Source organism: Lynx rufus, unplaced genomic scaffold (genome assembly GCF_022079265.1).
Source record: "Lynx rufus isolate CCGP_SWC_20201006 ecotype Redwood Valley unplaced genomic scaffold, mLynRuf1.p SCAF_2, whole genome shotgun sequence".
NCBI classification, from domain to species: domain Eukaryota; kingdom Metazoa; phylum Chordata; class Mammalia; order Carnivora; family Felidae; genus Lynx; species Lynx rufus.
This window is the reverse complement of record NW_025814834.1, coordinates 211,372,728-211,396,699: the sequence shown is the minus strand read 5'-3', so window position 1 is coordinate 211,396,699 and position 23,972 is coordinate 211,372,728. Positions and strand designations below refer to the sequence as shown.

General features: G+C 50.8%; 1 protein-coding gene across 1 annotated transcript in view; it reads left to right on the top strand.

Annotated features, from left to right (window-relative positions):
* Nucleotides 1–15,086, top strand: part of FHAD1 (forkhead associated phosphopeptide binding domain 1) — a 118,295-nt gene extending 103,209 nt beyond the window's left edge. Inside the window, 4 exon segments of the mRNA XM_047085238.1 lie at nt 1,296–1,387; nt 1,830–2,050; nt 2,535–2,700; nt 14,970–15,086. Coding sequence (XP_046941194.1) covers nt 1,296–1,387; nt 1,830–2,050; nt 2,535–2,700; nt 14,970–15,086 — 596 coding nt within the window.
* The last annotated feature ends 8,886 nt before the right edge of the window (nt 15,087–23,972 follow it).

Genomic DNA, 23,972 nt, shown 5'->3' with positions numbered 1-23,972 from the left:
CATAATGAATGACAGAGCCAGGACTGTGTCTGTGGCAGCCCGTCCCTAGCCCTCTGCTAGTCTGCAGACAAGGACCAGGGGACTGCATGATTGAACCTTGTAGACCAGACTCTGCCTTAGGTGACCCTCCATCGGGGAAGAAGGGAACCGGAAGAGGGGTGCAGAGGACAGCGCCCAGAGCCGGGCACGCTCAGTGATGCTTCACACTCTCTTGCAGCAGGTGTGCCCCGTTGACTGTCATCAAGTCCCCTCTTTTACGCTCCTCGCTATAGACGTGGAGACAAAGAGTCCAGGCTTTTCTATCCCAGTCACTTTCTGAGCTTTCCGTTTTTGTAGCTGGGCTTCCTTTTAATCTCAGGCGTTTACAGTATCGTGCCAGCAAATGCTGCGGGCCAAGAGATGCTCACGGCGAGCACTTAACCCAATCTGCTTTGGGGGGAGATTTATGACAGTTATTTGTGGTCCGTCAGGCTCCCCGATCTGGCCGGTGGCTTTTCCGTGCGGTCCGTAGGGACTTTCAGCAGCCACCTGGCTGATAGGGTCTTAGGGCACAGCTGCAAACACCCTTCAGCACTGTTTCTAAACAGCGTGGGCCTGAAGTGATGGCCGCCCACCAGGTTCCAGCACTGGGGGAGGGTTTGGCCAAATCGGGTGAGGGTATCGTCTCTGCTGCCTGAAAAGGAGACTCCTTTAATAAAAGGAGTCTCACTGATTCAACAAGCATGCCCACCAGGTGCCATTCTGTGCCAGGTGCCATGCTGGGCACGAGAAATGGAACAGCGAGCAAAAGCAAGGAAGCTCGTCATCTAGACCGGGGTTTCCCGACCGGAACACGACTGGTATTTTGGGCCGGGTAATTCTTTGTGGCAGAGGCCGTTCTACGTACCGTGGGGTGTTTAGCAGCATCCGTGCCCTCGGCCCCCTGCGTGCCATTAGTACTCCCCATCTCTAGTTGGCGACGGCTAAAAACGTGTCCAGGCATTGTCAAAGGTCCTGGGGCACGCAGGAGAGGGTGGACAAAACCCCCTCGGTTGAGAACCACTGGTCCGGAGGGAAGACCGGCAGTAACCAGAGAACAAGGCAAGTGATGTGTCATTCCAAAGAGAGTCACAGTCTGAAGGGTAGCAGCACAGTCGACAGAGGACTCGGACTGGATGGTCCAGAACCGACATGCAAATCAACCCTCTTAAAGTCATTCTTCGGGAACCACAGGGTGTTACCTCCAGGATGTAGAAGTTCACGATGGAATGCCGAGAGAGAGAGTTTTTACTTCTTTTTTTCTTTTTTTTCCCCCCAGCCTCAGAACGGCCCTGTCAACTCAGCCGTCCCGGACATCAAGTCAGGGAAGATGGATGTGGTTGAGGCTTTAGATCTCAGTGAAAAGTTGGTAGGTGCATCCAGCGTGCTCCCCCCCTCCCCCCCCCCTCCCCCGTCCAAACGTGGGTCCCCTGCAGTCACTGTTAACCACCGGATAGGGTAACTAAACACGAGCCTCGCGCGCGTATTTCGTTGTTATAAAAGAGCTTTGCAGGACCCATCTGCTGTCCCAGCGTGGCCCAGACTTTGCAATTCCTTGAAAAACTGGGTAGTTAGCATGAATGTTTATGTCTGTTGTCACTCTTCCCCCTGGTTCTCAAAAAGGCGTGGCGTAAATGGATACGGAGGAAACGAAAGTCGCACTAACAGCCCGGTCGCATTCACTTCCAAGCACGGGCTCGTTCTCTGCAATTGCAGACACTGAACAAGACAAAATTAGACGCTTGCCTCCTCAAAGTGGCCTCCAGCGGTCTCGCGCCAGGCCTCTTAACTGCCAAACGCTTTCCTCGTAGTACATGGACATGAGCACAACACTCGGGAGCCTGATGAACATCAAGGACATGTCAGGTCACATATCCATGAAGTGCCTCTCCCCCAAAGAGAGAGAGAGAGTCAACCAGCTCCGACAAAGGGACCTCGACCTGGTGTTCGAGAAGATCACCCAACTCAAGAGCCGGCTGGAGAGAAAAGAGGAGCTTTTGAGAGGCTACGAGAAAGACATAGAACAGCTCAGGTACCGCCCGTGTCCCCGCAGAAAGGGCCAGGTGTCCGTTCTCGCGGCTGAACCTCGGGCAGCGGCAGACGCAGGTCCGGGACAGGCAGAGGCCTCGGGGGAGGGGGCCTGGGGCCCGACAGAAGCGAGTCTGTCTGCGAGAAAGCAGCGGTCGAGGGGGTCGGGGTTCATCCTGCCCTCGCTCGCCACGAGCGAGAGGCGCCTCGTACGAATTCTGACTCAGGGTTCGCCTCGTGTGCTTTCCAAGGCCCCGCCCTGTTTCAGCGGCCGCCGCTCCCCTACCCTCTCTGGGACACGGGGGGCTGGTAGCACGTAGGCCGCTGATGAGGCATCTGTCCTGCCCCGTGCGCCCCAAATCTGCTGGCGACGAAGCCACCGAGTTAGCCGCCTAGGGAAGTGTTCTGAGATTCTCCCAGGTTGGGGACATCGGTGGCGAAGGAGGAAGATGCGGGAGAAAGAGGCCGTGTCTCTCCCGTCCGCTCAGGCAGAGCAAAGCATCCGTGCAGACGTACCAGTCACAGGTGGCCAAGCTAGAGGACAACATCTACAAAGAGGCCGAAGAGAAGGCCCTGTTGAAGGAGGCCCTGCGGCGCGTGGAGCTCCAGCTGTACCAGGAGAAGAGGTTCAACAGGGCCATCAGGCAGCAGAAGGTGAGAGGGCCTGGCGGGGAGCGCAAGCTCCGAGGCCGCCCCTGGCTCCCTTTGGAAATGGCAAAGCGAGCGCCCGGGGTGGCCCGTGGGGTGTCAGACACGCCCGGGTTTACACCCTGGTTCTGCCACTTGCTGTGTGACCTCAGGTGGCTTCCTTAACCCCTCTGAAACTCCTAATGTAGCTTATCCGTGTCTTCCTAACCAGTGGCTATTGTTTGTATTTTGATGGTTCTCCCGGGTGGTAGGGATACATAGATGAAAAAGCTCCCTGTGAATAAAGATGTGGGTTCACTACTCGGAGTGCTCAGCACATAGTTGACATAGGAAATATTGGATGGATGGATGGATGGATGGACGGGGACAGATGGATGCGTGTCCTTGAAGAACATAACCCTTTAGAGCATAACAGGTAAAGCGCTGACTGCTGGCTGATTTAATGATTTAAAGTCTCTGTCTGGGGCACCTGAGTGGCTCAGTAGGTTAAGTGTCTGACTTTGGCTCAGGGCATGAACTCACCGTTCCTAGGTTCGCGCCCTGCATCGGGCTCTGGGCTGACAGCTCAGAGCCTGGAGCCTGCTTCAGATTCTGTGTCTCCCTCTCTCTCTACCGCTCCCCCACTCGTACTCTTTCTCTCTCAAAATGAATAAACATTAAAAAGTAAATAAAAAAATAGAGTCTCTGTCTGAAGGGCGCGCAAGCTGTGTCATCCAGAGGCAGGCGCTCGGCCAGCCCGGAACGTCCCAGGGGTGTCTTCCAAGGGGTGACACCTTTGCACTGAGTTGCAAAGGGGAGCTGGACTCTGCCCACCACAGGCACGGGCGGGGGGCGTGCGTTCCGGGCTGCGGGAACCCGGAGGAAGGGCAGGAGGACGAGAGCTCCGGCTCCTGGCAGGAACTTGGCCGTAGCATTGCCTTGAGAAACCAAGATCTGAGACTCAGGCTGGCGATCCAGCCAAAAGCAGCCACCTCCTCCCCTCAACCTGTCCTCTCCTCTGTCACGCGGCACAGGAGTCAGCTAGTCCTGGGTTCAGATCCCCCCACTCACTCACTGCGTGGCCTCGTGCCAATCCCTTCCCCTCTCTGCGCCTCGATTCCTCACCGGTGAACGGGAACTGACTGCCCCTGCCCTGCAGGGCTGTTGTGGGCACAGTGCCGGCACCCTCACCATCCAGGCTCTCACGGTGTGAACTCACAGGCCGTGTGGCTTCAGACGGCGAGGGACACGTGTGCTCCCTCTAGAGCGGGTAGCCCAGGGCCTGGCACACGGCGGGTAGATGCCACTCTCCTCCGTGTGGCCAGCTGCCTGCACGTGGGGTCACTGGGGCAAGCTCTGCCTCAGACCCGAGAGAGTTGCAGCTGACGGTGAGGCACGCATGACCCACAGCCAAACAGGTGCTTCGGAAGCTCCCGGCAGACCTGTGCCTGCCCCGTGGTCGGCAGAGGGGCTCTCTTTTTTTTTTTAATTTTTTTTTTAATGCTTGTTTATTTTTGAGAGAGAGAGAGAGACAAAGCATGAGTGGAAGAGGGGCAGAGAGAGACGGAGACACAGCATCCGAAGCAGGCTCCAGCCCCCGAGCTGTCCGCACAGAGCCCGACGCGGGGCTCGAACTCACGGACTGTGAGATAGTGACCTGAGCCGAAGTCGGAGGCTCCACCGACTGAGCCACCCAGGCGCACCCCCCCCCCTTTTAAAACTCTGGCAGAGATGTTCTCTTGTCTTCTCTGCAGTTTATACCCATAGCCATTCGCTCCTGCATTCATTTCCAAACCAGACTCTCCCTTCTTCTCAACCCTTGCCTAAACTAAAATAGGACAAACAAGGAAAATTCTCATAACCATCTCGTGACCATCTCCAGGCACCGGGCTCCACCCAGGCTTTGCAGCCCTGATCGGGGTGACTCATGCCTTCGTAGGTCTGCCTGGTTGGTATGATGAGTCCCGTTTTACAGATGAGGAAACTGAGCCTCCGAAAGTTAAGAGACTTGCCCAAGCTCACACAGTAGCAGCTGGTAAGCAGAGCCTAGACCTGGCCCCAGATCTCTGACTCTAGTTTCCGAGCTCTCTGCTGGGCTCTCCCCGTTCTTCTTGTAATTGTTAGTCTGCCTGACTCAGGGCTGTGTATTTATGCATGCATGCTTGCACGTGTGCGTGTATGTGAGTGTGTATAATAAGTGTGTGTGTGCTGTAATGTGTGTTTCTGTGTGTATATTTGTGTGTGTGTGTGTGTGTGCGTTGCCTGCAGGAGCTCTAAGGAGGCCAAGCCATAGAAGGCTATAGAAGGGTGCCCTCCTCCCCAACCAGGAGGCCCTGGTCAGACAAGTTACTCGCAGAAGCCTGCCCTCCAACCTGCAAACCTCCCAGACCACAGGTTCCCTGGCTTATAGCGCTAGAAATGAATCCAGCCATCGTGCTCAGAAGGAGCCCTAGATGTGGGGTTTCTAGAGTCCACAGTCTTGAATTAAACATCACAGGCCTCAGGCAAAGGACGATTTCCTTTCACACCAGGCAACCAGGGAGAGCTGGGCCAGTGACAGAGCTCTGACTTTTCCTTTGATGTGCCCGCCAGAGAGCTCACCCCTCCCTAAGGTGCCCCCCCCCAGGACTTGGCAGGCTAGCCCCCAAAGCTGAGACACCAGACCACAGAATGGGGCAGCAAAGGGCCCAAAAAAAGGCCATTGTCATGGGGCTGGCTAAAAATGTAAGAAAACCTGAGGATTTACATAATCAGGCTTTACATGCATTATTCATGAGCTGCCTCATTCATACACAATGCAGGGGCCATGCCAGCCTGTTGGGCACTAGACATCCTTCTGTGGAGAAGGAGCTGAAGTGGCCAAGTCAAACCTGCATCTGTATCCCCAGCAGAGCCGGGGCTGAGAACTTTCAAATTCATGGAAGTCACAATTTAGGGAAAGATTACGAAAAGCAGAGCCACAATCACAGCGCTGCCGGTGGCATTATTTCCTGGGCACGTACCGAGGGACAGGCACCTGCTCCACGCGACACATGCTTCATCCCTCCCATCAGCCCCGCGAGGGATGCTGGCGAGTGGCCGCCCATTCAGAGCGGCTGACAGAGGGCAGCGTCACCTGGCTGCCGGGCAGCAGAAACGGGACGCCACCCCCGCCCCAGGCCTGCTGCCCTCCCCAGCCCGAGTTCGCTTCTCCCCACCCGTTGCTCTGTGCGCCTCCTTTCCCAGGAGGTCTCCGCTCATCCCAGGGCTAGGGTTGGCATGCAAGGTGTATTATTAACACGTCAGAACTTCCTGTTTATCAGGAGGAAAAACAACCACCAACATAGATTTTAGGGTTTTGCTGCGTTCTAAAGGGAACTTCAGGATCTGTCTTGGCCTCAGTTCCCTCCAAGGAACATATTCATCATGGAAGTGATTTTTGTTTTAAGTTTGACACCTAGCATCTTCACAAGGAGCCTTCGTGGTTTCAGTCTCACGTATAAAATTTCCCCCATCCGTAGAGAACGGGGTGGCTGAGGCACTAGACCGGCAGAACCATCACCCTCCTCAAAAAGGAAAAACGAAAAGCAGGAAGTAGTTTTTAGTGTCAATGTTCAAACATCTGTTCGCCAAAGCAGAACTTTCTGGAATCAAAAGTCACACTTCCACACTCATACCTTTGGCTGTGGCAATGAGACTTGATATAAAATGCTGGGGAAAACCTCAGTGCTGGGCACTCACAGGGAACCTCGCGGTCATCAGCTCCGGACCCTGGAAGGCCCCCGGTCTGGAGCTCTGGCCCTGTGACAGAGGGACAATGACAGCCGTGCAGACTGCGCCCGGTCTCATCCGCTTCCCACACCACCGTATAAGGCAGCTGTGTCTCTCCGAGTTCGGAGGCGGACTTTGGAGCCAAACGGCTAGAGTCGAAGCCCCACCCCTAGCCCCAAGTGACCCCGAGCCACTGGTTTATGCCCCCTGCGTCTCAGATTCCTCAACACGAGCACCCAAAGATGATTAACAACGGGGCCCGGGGAGGGTTAAATGCCATAAAGCCTGCAGTGCCGGGCGCACAGCAAGCACGATTACGGGGCCTGGGCGGGGGGAGAAAAGGCAGCTCGTGGACGGGTGGGGCGAGGCCGGCAGGTCCTTGAAGGAGCTTCCCGCCGGCTGACGCTGTCGCCAAACCCCGAGACGCGATCCCGGGGCTCCGGGAGCCAGCAGCTGTTTTGTGAAGGTCCCCTTTAGAGTTGGTGAATACAACCAGGGCTCCGGCCAAGAAGAGCTCAGATACTTTTTGTGAATGGGCGAAGGCTGGAATTTTCAATGGGAGAATTTCAAATGCACAGAAGTAGCCATCGGGGCAGCACGCACTCCCCTTCCTGGCCCTTTATTAGGGCTCCTAGCGTCTGGAAGGCTCCGGGGTGGGGTGCGCTGGCCGCTTCTGGCTGGGGAAGCCCCTCAGGTCTCCAGCCAATCAAATCCTGGCCAAGGGGCGTGGCCACAGCGTTGCCGGGTGGGGTCAGTGGGGCTAGACCACCGCCCCCTCTCCACACACACACACACACACACACACACACACACCACCTTCGCTCTGCTTAATTAGCTCAGATCCCTCATCCTTCAGATGAGAATAGAAGTGGCTCGTAACCCAATGCTTCCAATTCAAGGAGAGTGTGGATACAAGACTCTTAGCACACAGGACTGCTCCATACGACCTTCTGTACCGTCATCGATGTCCTCACTACCCTACTCAAATCACAATTTCCCGAAATTTTTCTCGAGCCCAAGCATTCTCAATGTTTATTTCTTTTTGGGACAGAGAGAGACAGAGCATGAACAGGGGAGGGGCAGAGAGAGAGGGAGACACAGAATCGGAAACAGGTCGAGCCCAAGCATTCTCAAGATCCAGGTTTAAAAAAAAAAAATTTTTTTTTTAAATCCAGGATCCCTCAGTTGGGTGCTTTTGACCGAGGAGTAGAAATCGGTAGATGGTGTACAGGATAAGAATGGGAGGGTAGGGGGTGGGGGCCGTACCCTCCAGCCCATGAAAGGATGAGAATGTGAAGTGTGGTTTGTGCGGTGCGGCGCGTGGTTAGAAGATGAAGCCCTTCCTGCCCGCATCTTCTGCCCGCCAGTGAGCCCCAGGGTCTCCCAGAAACCTCAGAGGTGCGTCCCAGAGTGGAACAGGTCCGGACACACTAAACGCTCTCTTGCTCACCTGATATTTTCACTCAGGAACGTTTAGAGGATCTCGAACAGGGAAGCGCAAAAGAACGAACCTCTCGCAACTGTTCCTTCAAAGAGAGAGAGAGAGGCAGGTCTGGAGAGGTTTTCTGATCTTGTAGCCAGACACAAAGCAGATACGGTGTTTTCAAGGGGTGTACGAGCCACCGTGTGCTGTGCCGGAAACATCCACACACCTCCACTGCCTTCCCTTCCCCCGCCCCAGCCCCTGCCCCTCCCTTGCCTGCAGTCTGAACAGATGACCTAAGAGAGGGGCAAGCAACGAACCTATTATCTGGAGGTAAGGCACAGGGCAGGTGCAGGTGTGGTTTTGGCTGAGCAACCATTCTAGGCACTAAGTGATTTGGGGACTTGGAGGCAAGGTCATAAGAAAAGGAGAAGAGAGGAGTGGGGAGCCCCAGACCCCCTGCCCTAAGAGTAAAATAAATGGGTGAAAGGAGCCAAGAGTGAGGAGGAGAGTGCCAACTCTAACGCCCTTCTTACCTGTCAAGGGGGAGTCACACGTGACTGGGCTCTCTGGCAGCCAATGGGAACTGGAAAACCCAGAGTTCATGGCGTCCATGAGCTAACGATGGATGCAGTGCATCTCAGTGCTCTTAGAACAAGATGGCACTGGATTGTCCCCTAGAGAGGACGCTGCGTGATCTAATGAACAATATCCCTACGAAGAGCAGCTCAGCGTTGGCTGGGCCACGTCTGAGGGCCAGGTCTGAGGACAGCTCTTGAGACAGACTGATGTCATTACAGCCCAGCGAGTTCAGGAAAGTTCAGGAAAAGCCGGTGTGCAGGAGGGCCCAAGATCTGCCCTTCAGCGCTCAGCTGTCCACCGATTGCATTCAATCCGAGGAAGATATTTTGGAGCAATGCTCAGACTGGGGTTCCCTGGAGCCCTTGGGTGCCGTGGAAAAGTGTGACCGTCAACATCCCCAGCCCACACACGCACAGGCACACACATACATACTCCTGGTTTCCCCCAGAAAAGTTCTCCCTTATTTGTTTTATATGCCAAGTTCCTCATGGGATTTTGCTTGAAGCATTCTGCTGGGTAAAAAAAAAACCAAAAACCAAAAACCAAAAAAAAACAAGGAGGTTGCTGGCTTAAAACTACTGCTTTACAGTTATCTGGGAATTTGGTTGGTGACTATCTGCTAAGCTTAGCGCCTCTCGGCTGAGTCTGTGATGAATGTTGAGGGGCTGCAGGCTCAAGGCCTCCTCCATGAAAAATGTCCAGAGAGCAACTCAGTTAAATGCGGGCCCCTAAGCCTCCTTAGGCAGTTGCCGTAAGGATGGAGGTAGCACCCTTCTGCGGATACGAGAGAGACTTGCACGTACCCATGCCCCATCCCAAAGATGGCCCCACTCCCTTCCTCCGCGAGTTTTGTGAACACCCAACAGAGTTGCCAGATCTAAGGGAAAGCAAAACCCAACAGGATGCCCAGTTAAACTTCAACTGCAGAAAAACAACAAAGAGTCACTTAGTAGAAGTATGTCCCAAATATTGCATGAGGCATACTTATACCTATATATATCTATCTTTTCACGCGGATATTCAAATTTAACTGGGCGTTCTGTATTTCATCTGGCAACCCTGCCAACAAATATTTACTAGAACCAACTGGAAGCCGAGGGGGCAGGCTCTGAAGCGGATGTCGCAAAATGGCAGCCCACAGAGGCGTTCCATTCGGCTCAAGGGTTTCCTTTTTTTAAGTAACCTCTCCAAATAGGTCACTCTCACGAAACACTCTGGATGTCCAGCTTCTCTGGGCAACTGGGAAGAAAGATCTGGTGATACCAGGCCCACGAGCCGGCGTTTTGCAGGCCCCTTAGAAAGGCGCCGGGCTCGTGGGTTTGTCGCCACCCCCCACCCTGCTCACTTCACCCACTTTTTTTACCTCCCCGGCCCCCTGGAGGCTTCTGGCTGGCACCTCCCCAGGAGATGCTCGGGGCTCTCTGAGAAACACCGCCTTCCCGATATCCCTGCACGGTCCCCCCCCTCCGCTGGAGTGTCAGTGGGCGAGGGAGGCCCCCCGCTCTCTCTCACCGTTGCGTCCCCAGCGCCTGGGAGATGCTCTTCCTTCAGCGAACTGTCCCTGAGGTCTCGAGGACACCAGGGTCAGCAACAGTTAGCCAGTCCCAGGGAAAGGGCAAGCTGCAGCAGTGATGCTGGCTCCCAAGGAGCTCGCAGTCCCTGCCGGGGAGGTTAGTTCACCGCTGTGGCTTTCGTCATGCCCGGGCTGTTGGGTGCCAAGGTAGAAGCCCACGTCCGTTGAGCCTCTTCCGTCGATCAGGGGGGCTCCACTTCCACCCAAAGCAGATTTATCCTCCAAGAGAACCGCAGGGTTCCCCCCCAAAGGCCCCTTGCTGGACAAGCCTCCACCTCTCAGATTCCTCTGGAATCCGGAACAGAGAGCCATCCCTACGGAGCTCGGCAGGACAGGGTAGCATGGCCCGGAGGCCATGCCCCCTTCTGCACGTGCACATCCCCACCCCACCCCCATCCCTAGGAAAGCCCGACATTTCATCCAAACGGGTGGCATCTGAAAGTTGAGAAAAACCATTTTTCTTTGAGAGAAGCGCATGAGCTAAATTGTGTCAATATTCTTTATTAAAGAGACGAATGTTTGTAGAGACAGTGAAGAACCAGATGCAAAACTCAGGTTTCCAGGTGAGCCAGAAGGAAAAGGAGAACAATAGGACGTCAGCGGAAAAGCCAGTTGACAAAAATACCAGCACATGTGTTGTGTATCGAGCATTTAGTATGTGCCAGGCACAGAGCTAAGCGCTCAGTGTGCATCATCCCATTTAATCTTTACAACAAACCCACGGGGCAGCTCTCGTTTCTGTCCTCCGTCATCAGACGAGGTGTCTGAAAGTCAGAGACGTTAAGCTATTTGTCCGGAGCCACACAGCTGGATAAGAGGTGCGGCTCATTGCAGATCTGACACCCAGACGAGCACTGCTTCCCCTGCTTTAGGTAATAAACCTCCCGATAAGAAACCAGATACACTTCGGGTGACTTTTCTCTTGAATTTCGAGGAAACACCTCTAGAATACTCTTTTTTTTTTTTTTTAAGAGTTGAGAGTCGAGACTATGAAATCTTAAACATGTTGAAACGCTGCCATTCACAATTCAGCCCTGGAACTGGAGCTGACCCAACCACATTCCCACTCTGCAGAAAATAGAGGTGAGCTCTCAGGAAGCTTGAAAGCTAACCACACTGTGGTTGAATAAGAAACAGGAACCATATTCGCTTTTGAGACAAGGTCACAATAATTCCAAGACAACAAAATTAGCGTTAGAAAAACCAAAGCTATCCTAGGTAAGGGACATTTTTGGAAGATGGAACCCTTTTCTCAACCAACACCCTTATTCTAAGGCTGGAAGGTGGTTACTACCTAGAGCAGGACGTTACCGGGATAGAGTGTCCTGAGGGCTCCCCCAGCTTTGCCAGCCTGCCAAGTGGGCACGAGTGGGAGACTGGTCATTTACTCATCCATATATATATATATATATATATATATATATATATATATATGTAGCGCGATTTTTGTCCGAGGACCACCTTGGGATGTAAGATGACAGAGGAGATACCAGGATGGTCCCTAGATGTTGTAGGAACATTGTGCTCCTCTGAGATGTGAAGCTCCCCGGAACTTCAGGCCGTGTCTGGGCGTAACAGAATGTGGCAGATGGTACCCCAGCTAAGAGCAAAGCCTGAGCCTGCTCCCAGCCCTCCAGCCCGAGCTTAGAGGTTGGGTGTCTAGGATCTCCTTGGTGCAGAAAGGTTCTCTCCACATTCTTTACAAAGTGTAGCTTGGCCATCCCCTTTCTCCACTGTGTGCCTTGTGTCTTTAGAGGGAGGGAATCACCGCGACCATCCTGAAAAAGACAGGACGTGTAAAATCTGCTTTTCAGTCCTGCTCACTTGTAAAAGAGTCTCCATTTCTAGCAAGCCTCAGAAATGGCACCCCCTTCCCTTCCGAGGCCCCGCGGGTTTTGGTTTTCCCTCCTTTGTAATGCCATTCAGTGATTCTGTACTGTCTCCCACTGCAGCTAAAAGTCATTTATAGTTTGGGGGGAGTTGGATGCTAAAATGGAAAACCTAGTTAACACATGCCAGCCTCCACACGGAGCGATGGGAGAGTGGACAAAAAGGTACTGTCCCAGCCCTCGTTTACTCGAGGAATATTTACTGAGAGCCTACAACGTGGCAGGTACTGTCCAGGTGTTGGGGTTCAATCAGGAATTCCCAGTCGGGGTAAGGTCACCCCTTGAGGGGGCGAAATTTATTTTTTTTTAATATATAAAGCGCACACACACACATATAGAGTGCTATCTGTCCTACTAAAATTTCATGGGACTGAAGCAATTAGAAACTGTTGTCTAAGAAGACTCCTTAGTGGGGGACAATAATGGAAACAAGGGTGAGCACTGTGGGGTTAGATCAAAGGAGAAACACACAAAATCCGCCCCCCCTCCTTTCTAGCTTACACTCTCCGGCATTTTTTTTTTCAGTAAATACAATAACGATGCAATAATTACCTTGCACGCGATGTTTTGGGAACAAAGGTCGGCTGCCTGAGTTCATGAGCATATTTCACAAGGACTCACCCAGTGCAAGGGCCAGGCAGGGCCTCCCCCAAAGAGGAGCTGCTTAAGCAGAGCCCTGAGGCCGGGTGGCAACAAACAGAAGGGGCCTTTCTAGAGCCCACGGCTTCCAGTTGCCTGAGGCGGCCACCCGGTGTGTCCCGAGTTCATTTCCAGCTGGGTGTCACTATCTAAATGCCCAGCTTCTATCCCTGCCCGTTCGTTCCAAAGGTGATGCATGTGGTTTCCAGACGTCTAGGCCCTAATGCATGGCGCTCGCCAGTGGTCCCTGTTCAGGGAGGGCACTGCGTGATTTCCCAGCCCTTCCTCCCACGTGCCTCAGCGTCCTCCTTTTCCCAGGTCGGCCCTCTGCCCTCTGTTCCCCGCCAACCTCATCAGGCCAGGGCACGGGTGCTCGGGAACCATCCAGGGCCAGCAATCTTACTGAAAATCCAATAAAAAGGAAAGGTGGCTTGGGGGAGGGTTTTGACATTCGCTGTTTTCATTGTCGCTGGGCATTCCGACCAAGATTTCCTATGTAGGTTCTTGTAGGGAAGCTACCTCTTCTCACCCTGAAATGATTTTGGATGCGGTCTCAGAGCACATTTAAGGCCCCTGTCAGCCACTGGCACAGGCCTCAGGAGGTGGTTTTTATACCTCCCGAGTAAAGACAGCTCCACAGATGGGCCTAGCAGCCCCTTCCTTTAAAATCCAGCCGGATGGGGCGCCTGGGTGGCGCAGTCGGTTAACCGTCCGACTTCAGCCAGGTCACGATCTCGTGGTCCGTGAGTTCGAGCCCCGCGTCGGGCTCTGGGCTGATGGCTCAGAGCCTGGAGCCTGTTTCCGATTCTGTGTCTCCCTCTCTCTCTGCCCCTCCCCCTTCATGCTCTGTCTCTCTCTGTCTCAAAAATAAATAAACGTTGAAAAAAAAAATTTTTTTTAATAAAAAAATAAAAAAATAAAATCCACCCGGAATCTTCTCTCAGTCCCTGAGGAAGACAGGATGGCTATTCTGGCCCCTATTTGACAGATGGGGAAACCGAGGGTCATAGAGTAAGTGGCCGAGCTGAAACCTGACCACCCACCAGCCCCCTTCCCAACCCCCCCTCCTACCCAAGGGCATGTGTCCTCATGGTTGGAGTCCAAAACTTGCAGGAAATAGGGCTGGAATTTGAAGCCTGTTGGAAAGAAACCTTCAAGCTACGATCCCATGTACAGTACGCAGAAATGTGCCAGAGGGAGATTCTTGGGGGGCAACTAGTGGGAACCTGCTCAGAAATGGGGAGGGGGGCTTTTACAGGGATACAGGAGTGCGTGCGTCAGAAAAACCAAGGGCTGAGAGAAGGTCTGGCCTCAAAAGGGAACTGGTAAGCCTCAGGTCCCAGGCATCGTCTCCCTACCCCACCCCTTCTCTGCGTCTCCCTGTACCTGCTCATCTCTACTTTCTCCAGTTATATGGGATGGGAAGAGATGACCTCACCATTCCCCCCTCCCTGGCCCCAGCTTAAAGGACCGACTCAGGGAGCAAGTAGCATCTCAGAGCCGATACCCCCAAATCCTGGGCGTGATCATCTGAAAAGCACAGCCCGTGCCAAGCATCCAATCAACTGTGACCAGGGACAGCGTCACACGAGGTGTCGGGGAGGAGGGGCAGCGCTCAGAAAAGACCTAGACAGACCCCTCCAACATCAGAGACGTAAGACACAGGCACTTAGGTGACAGCTTTCCAGGAGACAGAGATTCCATCACAATGAATGTGCCCATCATAAGAAGCTCGTAGTTTTCAAAACCACAAAACTGTAAAAAAGGGGGAAATGTTGTTTGTATATCTGGAAGCGCGCACAACAAAACATTGTGACGCTTACCTTCGGGTAGTGTGATCATGGTGAATCGTTTTAGCTTCTTTTTTTCTTTCAAGTTTATTTATTTTTGAATGAGAGAGGGCAGAGGAGGGGCAGAGAGATAGGGGGACAGAGAATTTCAAGCGGGCTCTGCACTGACAGCAGAGAGCCAGACGCGGGGCTCGAACTCACAAACTATGAGATCATGACCTGAGCCAAAGTCGGATGCATAACCGACTGAGCCACCCAGGTGCCCCTCACTTTAGTTTCTTTTTATGTATCTCTTTCTCTCCCTCCCTCCCTCTCTCCCTCTCTCTCTATAATTATTAGTATATATATATACATATATAATAGTATATATATAATAGTATATTAGTATAGTATATAGTATAGTATATATAATATAATATATATATATTATATATAGTAATAGTATAGTAATAGTATATATAGTATATATATAGTATATATAATAATATATAATATTAATAAATATATATAAATATGATTAATATATATGGATGGTTTTTTACAGCAAACATTTTTCTTTCAGTAAAAAAAAAAAAAATCATTTGAGTGGAACATTTTGAGACCTTGCCCCAATTACAGAATCTGTGCGTGTGGTTCTCTTGTCATTGAAGGTTGGAGCCAGAAAAGCCACCCAAAAGATGGACCAAGAAAGGGAGACACCGAAGGGAGAAACAGCCAGCAAATCCAGCCAGAGCCTTCTGTTTTCCAAGCCCGGTAGCAGGAACTAGAAATGCCATCCCGTCGGGCCTCGCGTGATGCTCCGTGAGTCCCGTGTGTGACCCTTCTGTGTCAAAATACTAAGATGCTTTTCTAGGACTTTAAAGGTTGTTACCCCAGTTTGTTGCTTCCTAGACTGATATTTGCGCGATGCTGTATTTTGGAAGGTGCAGGGAGAGGGGTTCTGTTTGAAATTACTTACACGGGTATACACCCTCAGGCGTATGAAAAATGTAAGTTTGAAGCAGACTCCTAGGCCCGGAGGACACAGTTCTGGGGTTCCACCTTTGAGTCGTGGGGTACCCACACATCCACCTCCGCAGAGCTCCAAGAAACCCACAGCTGGCAAAACACAAGACCGGTACTGGGGCCACAGGACAGAATGGCAGCCTCAGGTCTAAGGCTGTCTGTGGTACAGCACATTCATATTGAGTTTATTATAATAAAATGGGCGTGCCCAGTTGTCTTACCGCATCTGTAATAACGTGGCACTCTTCTCACCTAATCCCCCCCCCAAACTCTGGGAGGTAAATTGTATCATGATCCCCATTTTACAGATGCAGAAGGCCCAGAGAGGTTAAAGTGCCTGTCTAGATTCACAAGTGGGGCCTGGACCCCGGTTTCTGATTCCCCTCCCATACTGCCCGTTCTGCTATCCCAGTTTTTCAGGAGCCAGTCACCCAGGACAGACCAAGTACCCAGGCGCCCCAGGGCACACACTGCCCAGGGGGACACACCCCTTTTTCGCAGGGTTTGGAGAAACCCTCATTTTTCTTGCTCCCGTGTTCTGCCCTCTTCTCCGTCCATCTGTCCGCTTGCTGCCTTTCTGGTGTGGCCGGGACAGCCAAACAAAATGGGAGGAAGAGCCAGAGGTCACGAATGCCATTTCTTTTTTTTATTATTATTATTTTTAAGAAGCCACAATAAAAATATTTTGATATTTTAAAGCCAAATGGATTCTTTATACCGATTAAAACCGGAAGGAGATAGGGTATGTTCTTTGTGTGATATTCCACTGAAAGCACATCTTACGCAGGGCTAGGAGCTAAAGACAGTGAGAAAGGTATACCTGACCTTAAAAATACTCCCGAAGATCCTGGAAATTTTCCATAAAGAACATGGTATGACTTATACTGTACCACATCCCCAAAGTCCAAAACAAGTTTTTCTCTAGCACCAGAAAAGATCACTTAGTCAGGCAGCCATTCAAGTAGCTGGCTCATGTCTGGAAGCCAAATCGTGTGGGAAAAGATGTTTTTGTTGGTTGCACATGTGTATTTGAATTTGCGTAAGGTAAACGCAATGCCTGTATGACTTCACTGTATTTTACGCCTTCTGAGGACACGTTAATTTTTACCCTATCACATGTGGGCTGTAGCCCACGATGGCAATCTCTTCTCTCCACTCCTCGAACTAGATACACCATTTTGAGGGTGTCTCCCTGAAAACGCACCACCACCCCCTCCACCAATCAGATTTGCCCTACCTAATGCGGTTCTTTTGGCCACACCCTATTGGCTGAGCAGTACATCCCCAAGCCAGGCCAGACCAATCAGCTTTCTCTTCTAACTCAAGCTGGGCTAATGCTATCTTTGCCATTGGTGCTTGAAAGATGGCCACTGGGATGCCACGCAGATCGTTCCCTAACGGCACTGGAGCTGAAAGTCGATGCAGTTCCAGGGCTGGAGTGGCCATTTCCCCACTCGTGCTCGGAGAAACAAAAACCAGCCTTCAGAAGGAGAAGGGTGGGGTAGATACACAACAAGAAAGACAAGAAACCAGGACTCCCAGAGAGACAGTGACACGGACACCACAAGCCCCCTAGTCATCGCCTTCCTCTACCGTATGGGCTGAAGCCTGAACGCCTTGATTGCACAGCCTCCTTTGCAACTAGAACTGGCCATGTTGTTCAGTTCTGGCCAATGACCTGTGAGCCAAGGCCCGTGGGGAGGACTTACCTTCTGTAATAAAAGGCAAGTCTCCACTAGGAAAGAGTATTTTGCCCTTTGTCCCTTTGCCTTGTCTCCTTTTTCATCCCTGGAGCTCAGGCTTGGAGCTGGAGCGGCCATCGTGGACAACGTCAGGCAACAGGCAAGAGGCCGGCGCTCACCTCCAAGGACAGAGGAGTGAAGGACAAGGAAGGCCTGGCAAGTGCCTGGCGGCCGCCCTGAACTCCACGCCGTGCCTGCATTGCCTCCCTCTGTGCCTGTTGCCGTGTCACACAAACCCCTGTTTGAGCCACCGCAGGCAGGCGCACCCGTTTGTGCCATGGAACAAACCGCTCAAAACTTAGTGATGGAAAATGACAAAGATTTATTATTTCTCGTGGGTCCGTGTGTCGAGCCATGATTCCACGGCACTTGTACTGATCTGGGCTGGCTTGGCTGCAGTTGGATGGTTTAGGGTGACCCCACGTACATGCCTGGTCGCTGGTAGGCAAGTTGGGTTAAGGGGGTGGCTCCCATACAGGGGCAGTTTTGCACCCCTCCCCCCAGGGAACACTAGGGCAACATCTGGACACAGTTTGGGTTGTCACGACTGGAGGGGTCCAAGGATGCTGCTGAACGTCCCAGAGTGCACAGAACGGCCTCCCCACAGCAAAAACTCACTTGATCCAAAGTGTCAGTAGTACCAAGAATGAGAAATTCTGGTCTAGAGAGGCCTCAGCCGGCACCTTTTGGTTCTGTTTGTCATGGCCTCTCATCACTGAGCAGGCTAGACCAGGCCTTTTCACAGGGCGGTGGGCACGCGTTCCCAGAGCAGCAGGAGAGAGCAAGCCCCAAAGCACAAATACTTATCAAGTGTCTGTGCCTGGTGTTGGTTAACATCCCATCAAACAAAAGCAAATCACACGGCCAGAGTCATTTTGGGAGGGACTCCAAATTTTTACAGTCTGCCCACATTCGGTTTTCTGTTATTTGAAGCTGAAGGCATTCCAGGGACACAGATTGATTACCTTGATTGCTGACGACTGTCTGGTTCCCGGTTTTTTTCTTGGGGAAGGCCAATTTCAATGCCTGCCCTTGGGTTCCACTAGGACCCTTTGTATCACTTAAGATTCTTTGGGTGCCAACAACAGAAACCTCCTGTAGCTCACTCCCACAGAAAGGGAGTTTACTCACAGAAAATGAGGACGCTTAAGAATCAAAGGACAAACAAAGCAGAAGAGGCAGGGTGGTCAGGAGCCGACTTTTCTTCCCCCATGGATGCCCGCCTTTCCCTTCAGCTGGTTTGACTTTCTGTTATTTGCAACCAACATCTCCTTTACTGAGACACTGCCTCCACTGGTGGCTGGGAGAAGCTGCCTGCAGCCTCTCCCCCGGGGTAGAGGGTACCTGCGGTCCCCAAAGCCTCCCAATCTTCTGGTCCCCCAAGAAGCTAAGGCAAACAACTTCCTTCCACCCTCGCCGATGGTGGCCTGTTTGGATTCTTGGATTCGTGACTTCACAGATAAGATGCCCTTCTCTAGCAGCTTTTGGCAAAGCCACCCATGCCTGCTGCTGTGAAAACCAGAGTCATGAGTGTCTGCAGAAAAAAATAGCTTCCAGATCTGCATGCCAAAGCGTGCTCCTGGTAAGTTGGAATGGTTTCCAGTTTTTTCTGGGTCTTAGGAATGAAACCAACGAGGAGAGGAAACCCCAAACCCGCTAATGCTAACGTACGTGTCCCCCTGTTTCGTGCTGAGGCCTCCTGACACAGGAGGTGGGGCGCCCAGGGAGGGCAGACCATTTCGGCGCATCAAACCTGCACTCGCTTCCATCAAGATGTGCCATTTGCATCCGTGTGCTCGGTGTCCCAAGCTATTTGGGGCCAATTCATGACCCCACGCGCCTGCTTTGGTTTTTAAACATGTTGTTCCCCCAGGAACCCACCACGACGCCTCTGCCTGTATCCTACAGCAGGAAGCAGTAGAAGGCCCCCCATTTTGAGTTTCCTCTCCTCTTGAGCCTGTTGCTTTCTTCCTAAGACCCTACGCTATTGGAGGCAGAAATTTTATCTTCCGGATGACTGCGGTGTTATCGTCATAGAAATCAGGAGTGCTGTTTGATAAATCACTTTTTAATTTTTTACTTAATTAAAAAAATTTTTTTAACATTTATTCACTTTTGAGAGACAGGCAGAGTCAGAGTGCGAGCGGGGGAGGGGCAGAGAGAGAGGGAGACACGGAATCCGACGAGGGGCTCAAACCCACGAACCGTGAGATCGTGACCTGAGCCGAAGTGGGAGGCCTAACCAACTGAGCCACCCAGGCGTCCCGATAAATCACTTTTTTAAGTACAGTTGGCACCCAATGTTCACTAGCCGCCACCTGTCACCATACATCACTATTACAATATCATGGACTGTATTCCTTATGTCCCCGTGACCTGTCCATTCCATAACTGGAAGTCTGGATCTCCCACTCCCCTTCGCCCATTTTGCCCATCCCCCACCCTCTGGTAGCCATCCATTTCTTCTCTATTTATAGGGTCTGCTTCTGCTTTTTGTTTGTTTGTTCAATTGTTTTTTTTACTTCGGAGAGAGAGGAGAGAACGAGCAGAAGAGGGGCAGAGAGAGAGGGGGACAGAAGGTCCAAAGAGGGCTCCGTGCTGAGAGCAGAGAGCCTGATGCAGGGCTCGAACTCACCAACAGCAAGATCACGACCTGAGCCAAAGTGGGATGCTTAACCGACTCAGCCACCCAGGCGCCCCTGTTTGTTTGTCTTTAGATTCCACTTCTGTGTGAAAGCTTATGGGTTTTTTTCTTTCTTAGTCTGACATATTTCACTCAGCATAATACCTCTAGGTCCATCCACATCGTCTCAAAAGTGGTGATCCCATCCTTTTCGCGACTGCATAATATTTTGTTATATATATATATATACATATCATCTACTGATGGACCCTTAGGTTGCTTCTTTGTCTTGGCTATGGGAAAAGTATTGCAATAAACATAGGGATACAAATATCTTTTTGATTTAGTGTTTTCATTTTCTTTGGGTAAATACTCAATAGTGGAATTTTTGAATAATGTGGTATTTCTGCTTTTAATTGAGGAACCTCCATACCGTTTCCACAGTGGCTGCACCAATTCACATTCCCACCAACCGTGCACCAGGGTACCTTTTCCTCCTCACCAATACTTTGTTATTTCTAATTTTTTTTTCAACGTTTATTTATTTTTGGGACAGAGAGAGACAGAGCATGAACGGGGGAGGGGCAGAGAGAGAGGGAGACACAGAATCGGAAACAGGCTCCAGGCTCTGAGCCATCAGCCCAGAGCCCGACGCGGGGCTCGAACTCACGGACCGCGAGATTGTGACCTGGCTGAAGTCGGACGCTTACCCGACTGCGCCACCCAGGCGCCCCGATACTTTGTTATTTCTTATCAGCCATTCTAACAGGTGGCAAGTGATATCTCATTTTTGTTTTGATTTGCGTTTCCCTGATGATGAGTGATGTTAAGCATCTTTTCATGTGTCTGTTGGCCATCTGAACGTCTTCTTTGGAAAAATGTCTATGCAGGTCTTCTGCATTTTTTAATTACATAGTTTATTTTTTTAATGTTTATTTATTTTTGAGAGAGACAGAGACAGAGTGTGAATGGGTTGGGGCAGAGAGAAGGAGGCACAGAATCCGAAGCAGGTTCCAGGCTCCGAGCTGTCAGCACAGAGTCTGACGTGGAGCTTGAACTCACGAGCTATGGAATCATGACCTGAGCTGAGGTCGGACACTCAACCGACTGAGCCATCCAGGAGCCCCCTACATAGTTTATTTTTTAAGTTTATGTGTTTATTTTGAGATAGAACCAGAGGGGAAGGGGCAGAGAGAGAAGGGGACAGAGGATCCAAAGTGGGCTCTGTGCTGAGGGGCAGAGAGCCCGATGCGGGGCTGAAACTCACAAACCATGAGATCATGACCTGAGCCACCCAGGCGCCCCTAGAGAGTTGTTTTGTTTTGTTCTGTTTGGTGTTATGTTGTGTAGGGTTCTTTATATATTTTGGGTATTAACCCTTTAAAGGATATATGTCATTTGCAAATATCTTATTTAGTAGATTGCCTTTTTGTTTTGTTGATTCCTTTGCTGCGCCAAAGCTTTTTATTTTGGTGTTGTCCCAATTGTTTATTTTTGCTTTTGTTTCCCTTGCCTCAGAAGTTGTGTCTAGAAAGATGTTGCTACGGCTGACGTCAAAGAAATTACTGCTCGTGCTGTCTCCTAGGATTTTTATGGTTTCAGGTTCCACGTTTAAGCCTTTAATCCACTTTGAGTTTATTTTTGTGTAGGGTGCTAAAAGGTGGCCCAATTTCTGGGGCACTTGGATGGCTCAGCCAGTTAAGCATCCAACTCTTGGTTTCAGCACAGGTCATGATCTCATGGTTCATGGGATCAAGCCCCACGTCAGACTCTGTGCTGACACTGCAAAGCCCGCTTGGGACCCTCTCTCTCTCTCTCAAAAATAAATAAAATAAAATAAATTTTAAAACGTGGTGCAGTTCCATTCTTTTGTGTGTAGCTGTCTGGTTTTCCCAACACCATTGTTGAAGAGTCTGTCTTTTTCCCATTGTACATTCTTGCCTCCTTTGTCATAGATTAATTGGCCGTATGCTCATGGGTTTATTTCTGGGCTCTCAATTCTGTTCTTTCGACCTGTGTGTCTGTTTTTGTGCCAGTACCACACTGTTTTGATTACCACAGCTTTGTAATGTAGTATGAAATCTGGGCTCGGGATACCTTTAGCTTGGATTTTCTTTCTCAAGATTGCTTTGGCTTTTGTGGTCCCATACAAATTTTAGTATTATTTGTTCTAGTTTTATGAAAAATGCTGTTGGTATTTTGATAAGGATTGCACTGAATCCCTTAGACTGTTTTGGGTAGGGGCGCCTGGGTCAGTTAAGCGACCAACTTCGGCTCAGGTCATGATCTCATGATTTTTTTTAAATTTTTTTTAATGTTTACTTATTTTTGAGACAGAGAGAGACAGAGCGTGAATGGGGAAGGGTCATTCAGACCGTGAGATCATGACCTGAACCAAAGTCAGAAGCTCAACCCACTGAGCCACCCAGGCGCCCCAATGATTTTTTAGTTCAAACTCCACATCGGGCTCTGTGCTGACAGCTCAGAGCCTGGAACCTGCTTCGGATTCTGTGTCTCCTTCTCTGTTTGCCCCTCCCCCCCCTCCCAAAAATAAATAAACATTTTTTTAAAAGATTGTTTGGGGTAACGTGGATATTTTAACAATATTCTTCCAATCCCTGAGCGTGAAATATTTTTCCATTTGTATCATCCTCAATCCCTTTCATCAGCGTTTTATAGTTTTCAGAGTAGAGGTCTTTCACTTCTTTGGTTAGGTATTTTATTATTTTTTGGTGCAATTGTAAATGGTGTTGTTTTCTTCATCTCTCTTTGTGACTGATGAATCCCTTTTGTGGTTAAACAACCAGCCTCCATTCCTTCAGGCAGCACATACTGGGTACCTACTATGTGGAACCACATAGTGGCTAGACCTCGTGGCCTTGACCTTGGCTGCCCCTTCATATTCTGATCTGCTGCTCTCCTGGAGAGGAGCTAGAATCATTAACTTTACTGGGTATGTTGCACGGGAGAGTTCACCTTTGATGTCCACACCCTCTTTTGGGGCTTCCTACGGGATTACCGCTGGGCATTCTGTACAGAGAGCTGCCTGCAGTGATGACCCTCTCCCGGGAGTTTCTTTGTCCCTTTCAACAGTTGAAGTTCAATAGCTAATAATAGCAAACTTTTTTATACTGTCCTTGCCAACCATCAAACACTCACTGTGCTAAGCACAGTCCAGACATTATCCCACTTAGTGCTGGCTGTGTGTATCACTCCCGTCTTACCTGTGAAAGCGATGAGTAAGGAAGGAACTCGCCCCAGAACAAGAGCCTCAGAACCCAGACGTCTTACTCTTAACTGCTCTAATATATCCCTTTGCTCAGGGAAGTCCAGAAACCAGCTGGTTCTTTATCAGAGACGATAGGGTCGGCAAACTTTTTCTGTAAAGGGCCAGACAGCAAAAACCCTTTTCCTGTAAAGGGCCATTCACTTCAGGGACCACCGGGTCTCTGTCACCACTATTCAACTCTGCCGTCGTGGCATGATCTCTAAACAAATGAGCGTGGCTGTGTCCTAATAAAGCTTTGTTTATAAAAGTAGTCAGTGGGCCAGATTTGCCCATCTCTGTGTTAAACTCTCCCCCAGACTAGATTATTAACATCGGTGTGGCTCTTCCCTGCCACTTGACTCCCAGGAAGTCAGACTATCATCATGTCTGTCACTGAGAGCATCTTGAGATTTTACCATGCACCACACACTAAACACTTCAGACACATTTTCTCATTTAATCCTCTCAAGTGCTCTGGGACGAGACAGTTATTGCCATTTTATAGACAGTGCAACTGAGGCCAGAAAGGCAGAGGAACTTACCCGAGGCCACCCCCCTGGGATGTTCAAACCCAGTTCCTAGCCACGAAACCACACCACCTTTCACAGTTGGAGCCCGGCAGCTGGAGAGAAAGGAGTTTTTCCAGTGAGTCTGGAAGACCTGCCTTCTGCAGGACCAAACCTGAGAGAATGAATGATGTCTTCAGGACATGCCCCTTCCTCCAGGCATCTGGGTTTATCAGCCACCTCCTGAAAGAGCCATCTGCTTTCCTCAGTTAATACCTTAGGTCAGGTGCCCCTGGCCCACGCACTATGCTCTCCCTTTCAGTTGACATTGCCTATCTCTACACTGTGCTAATTTTACGATTTCCCTTGCAAGTCTCCCAAATCCTCGGGTGCCCCTGCAGCAGTCACATGCAGTGTTTATCTGTTCCTTCCAATTTGTTTCTTCCACCTTATCTGCTGAGCAGAGAACTGATAAATGACCAAGGACCAGCAGGTCACCGGGCCCCGAT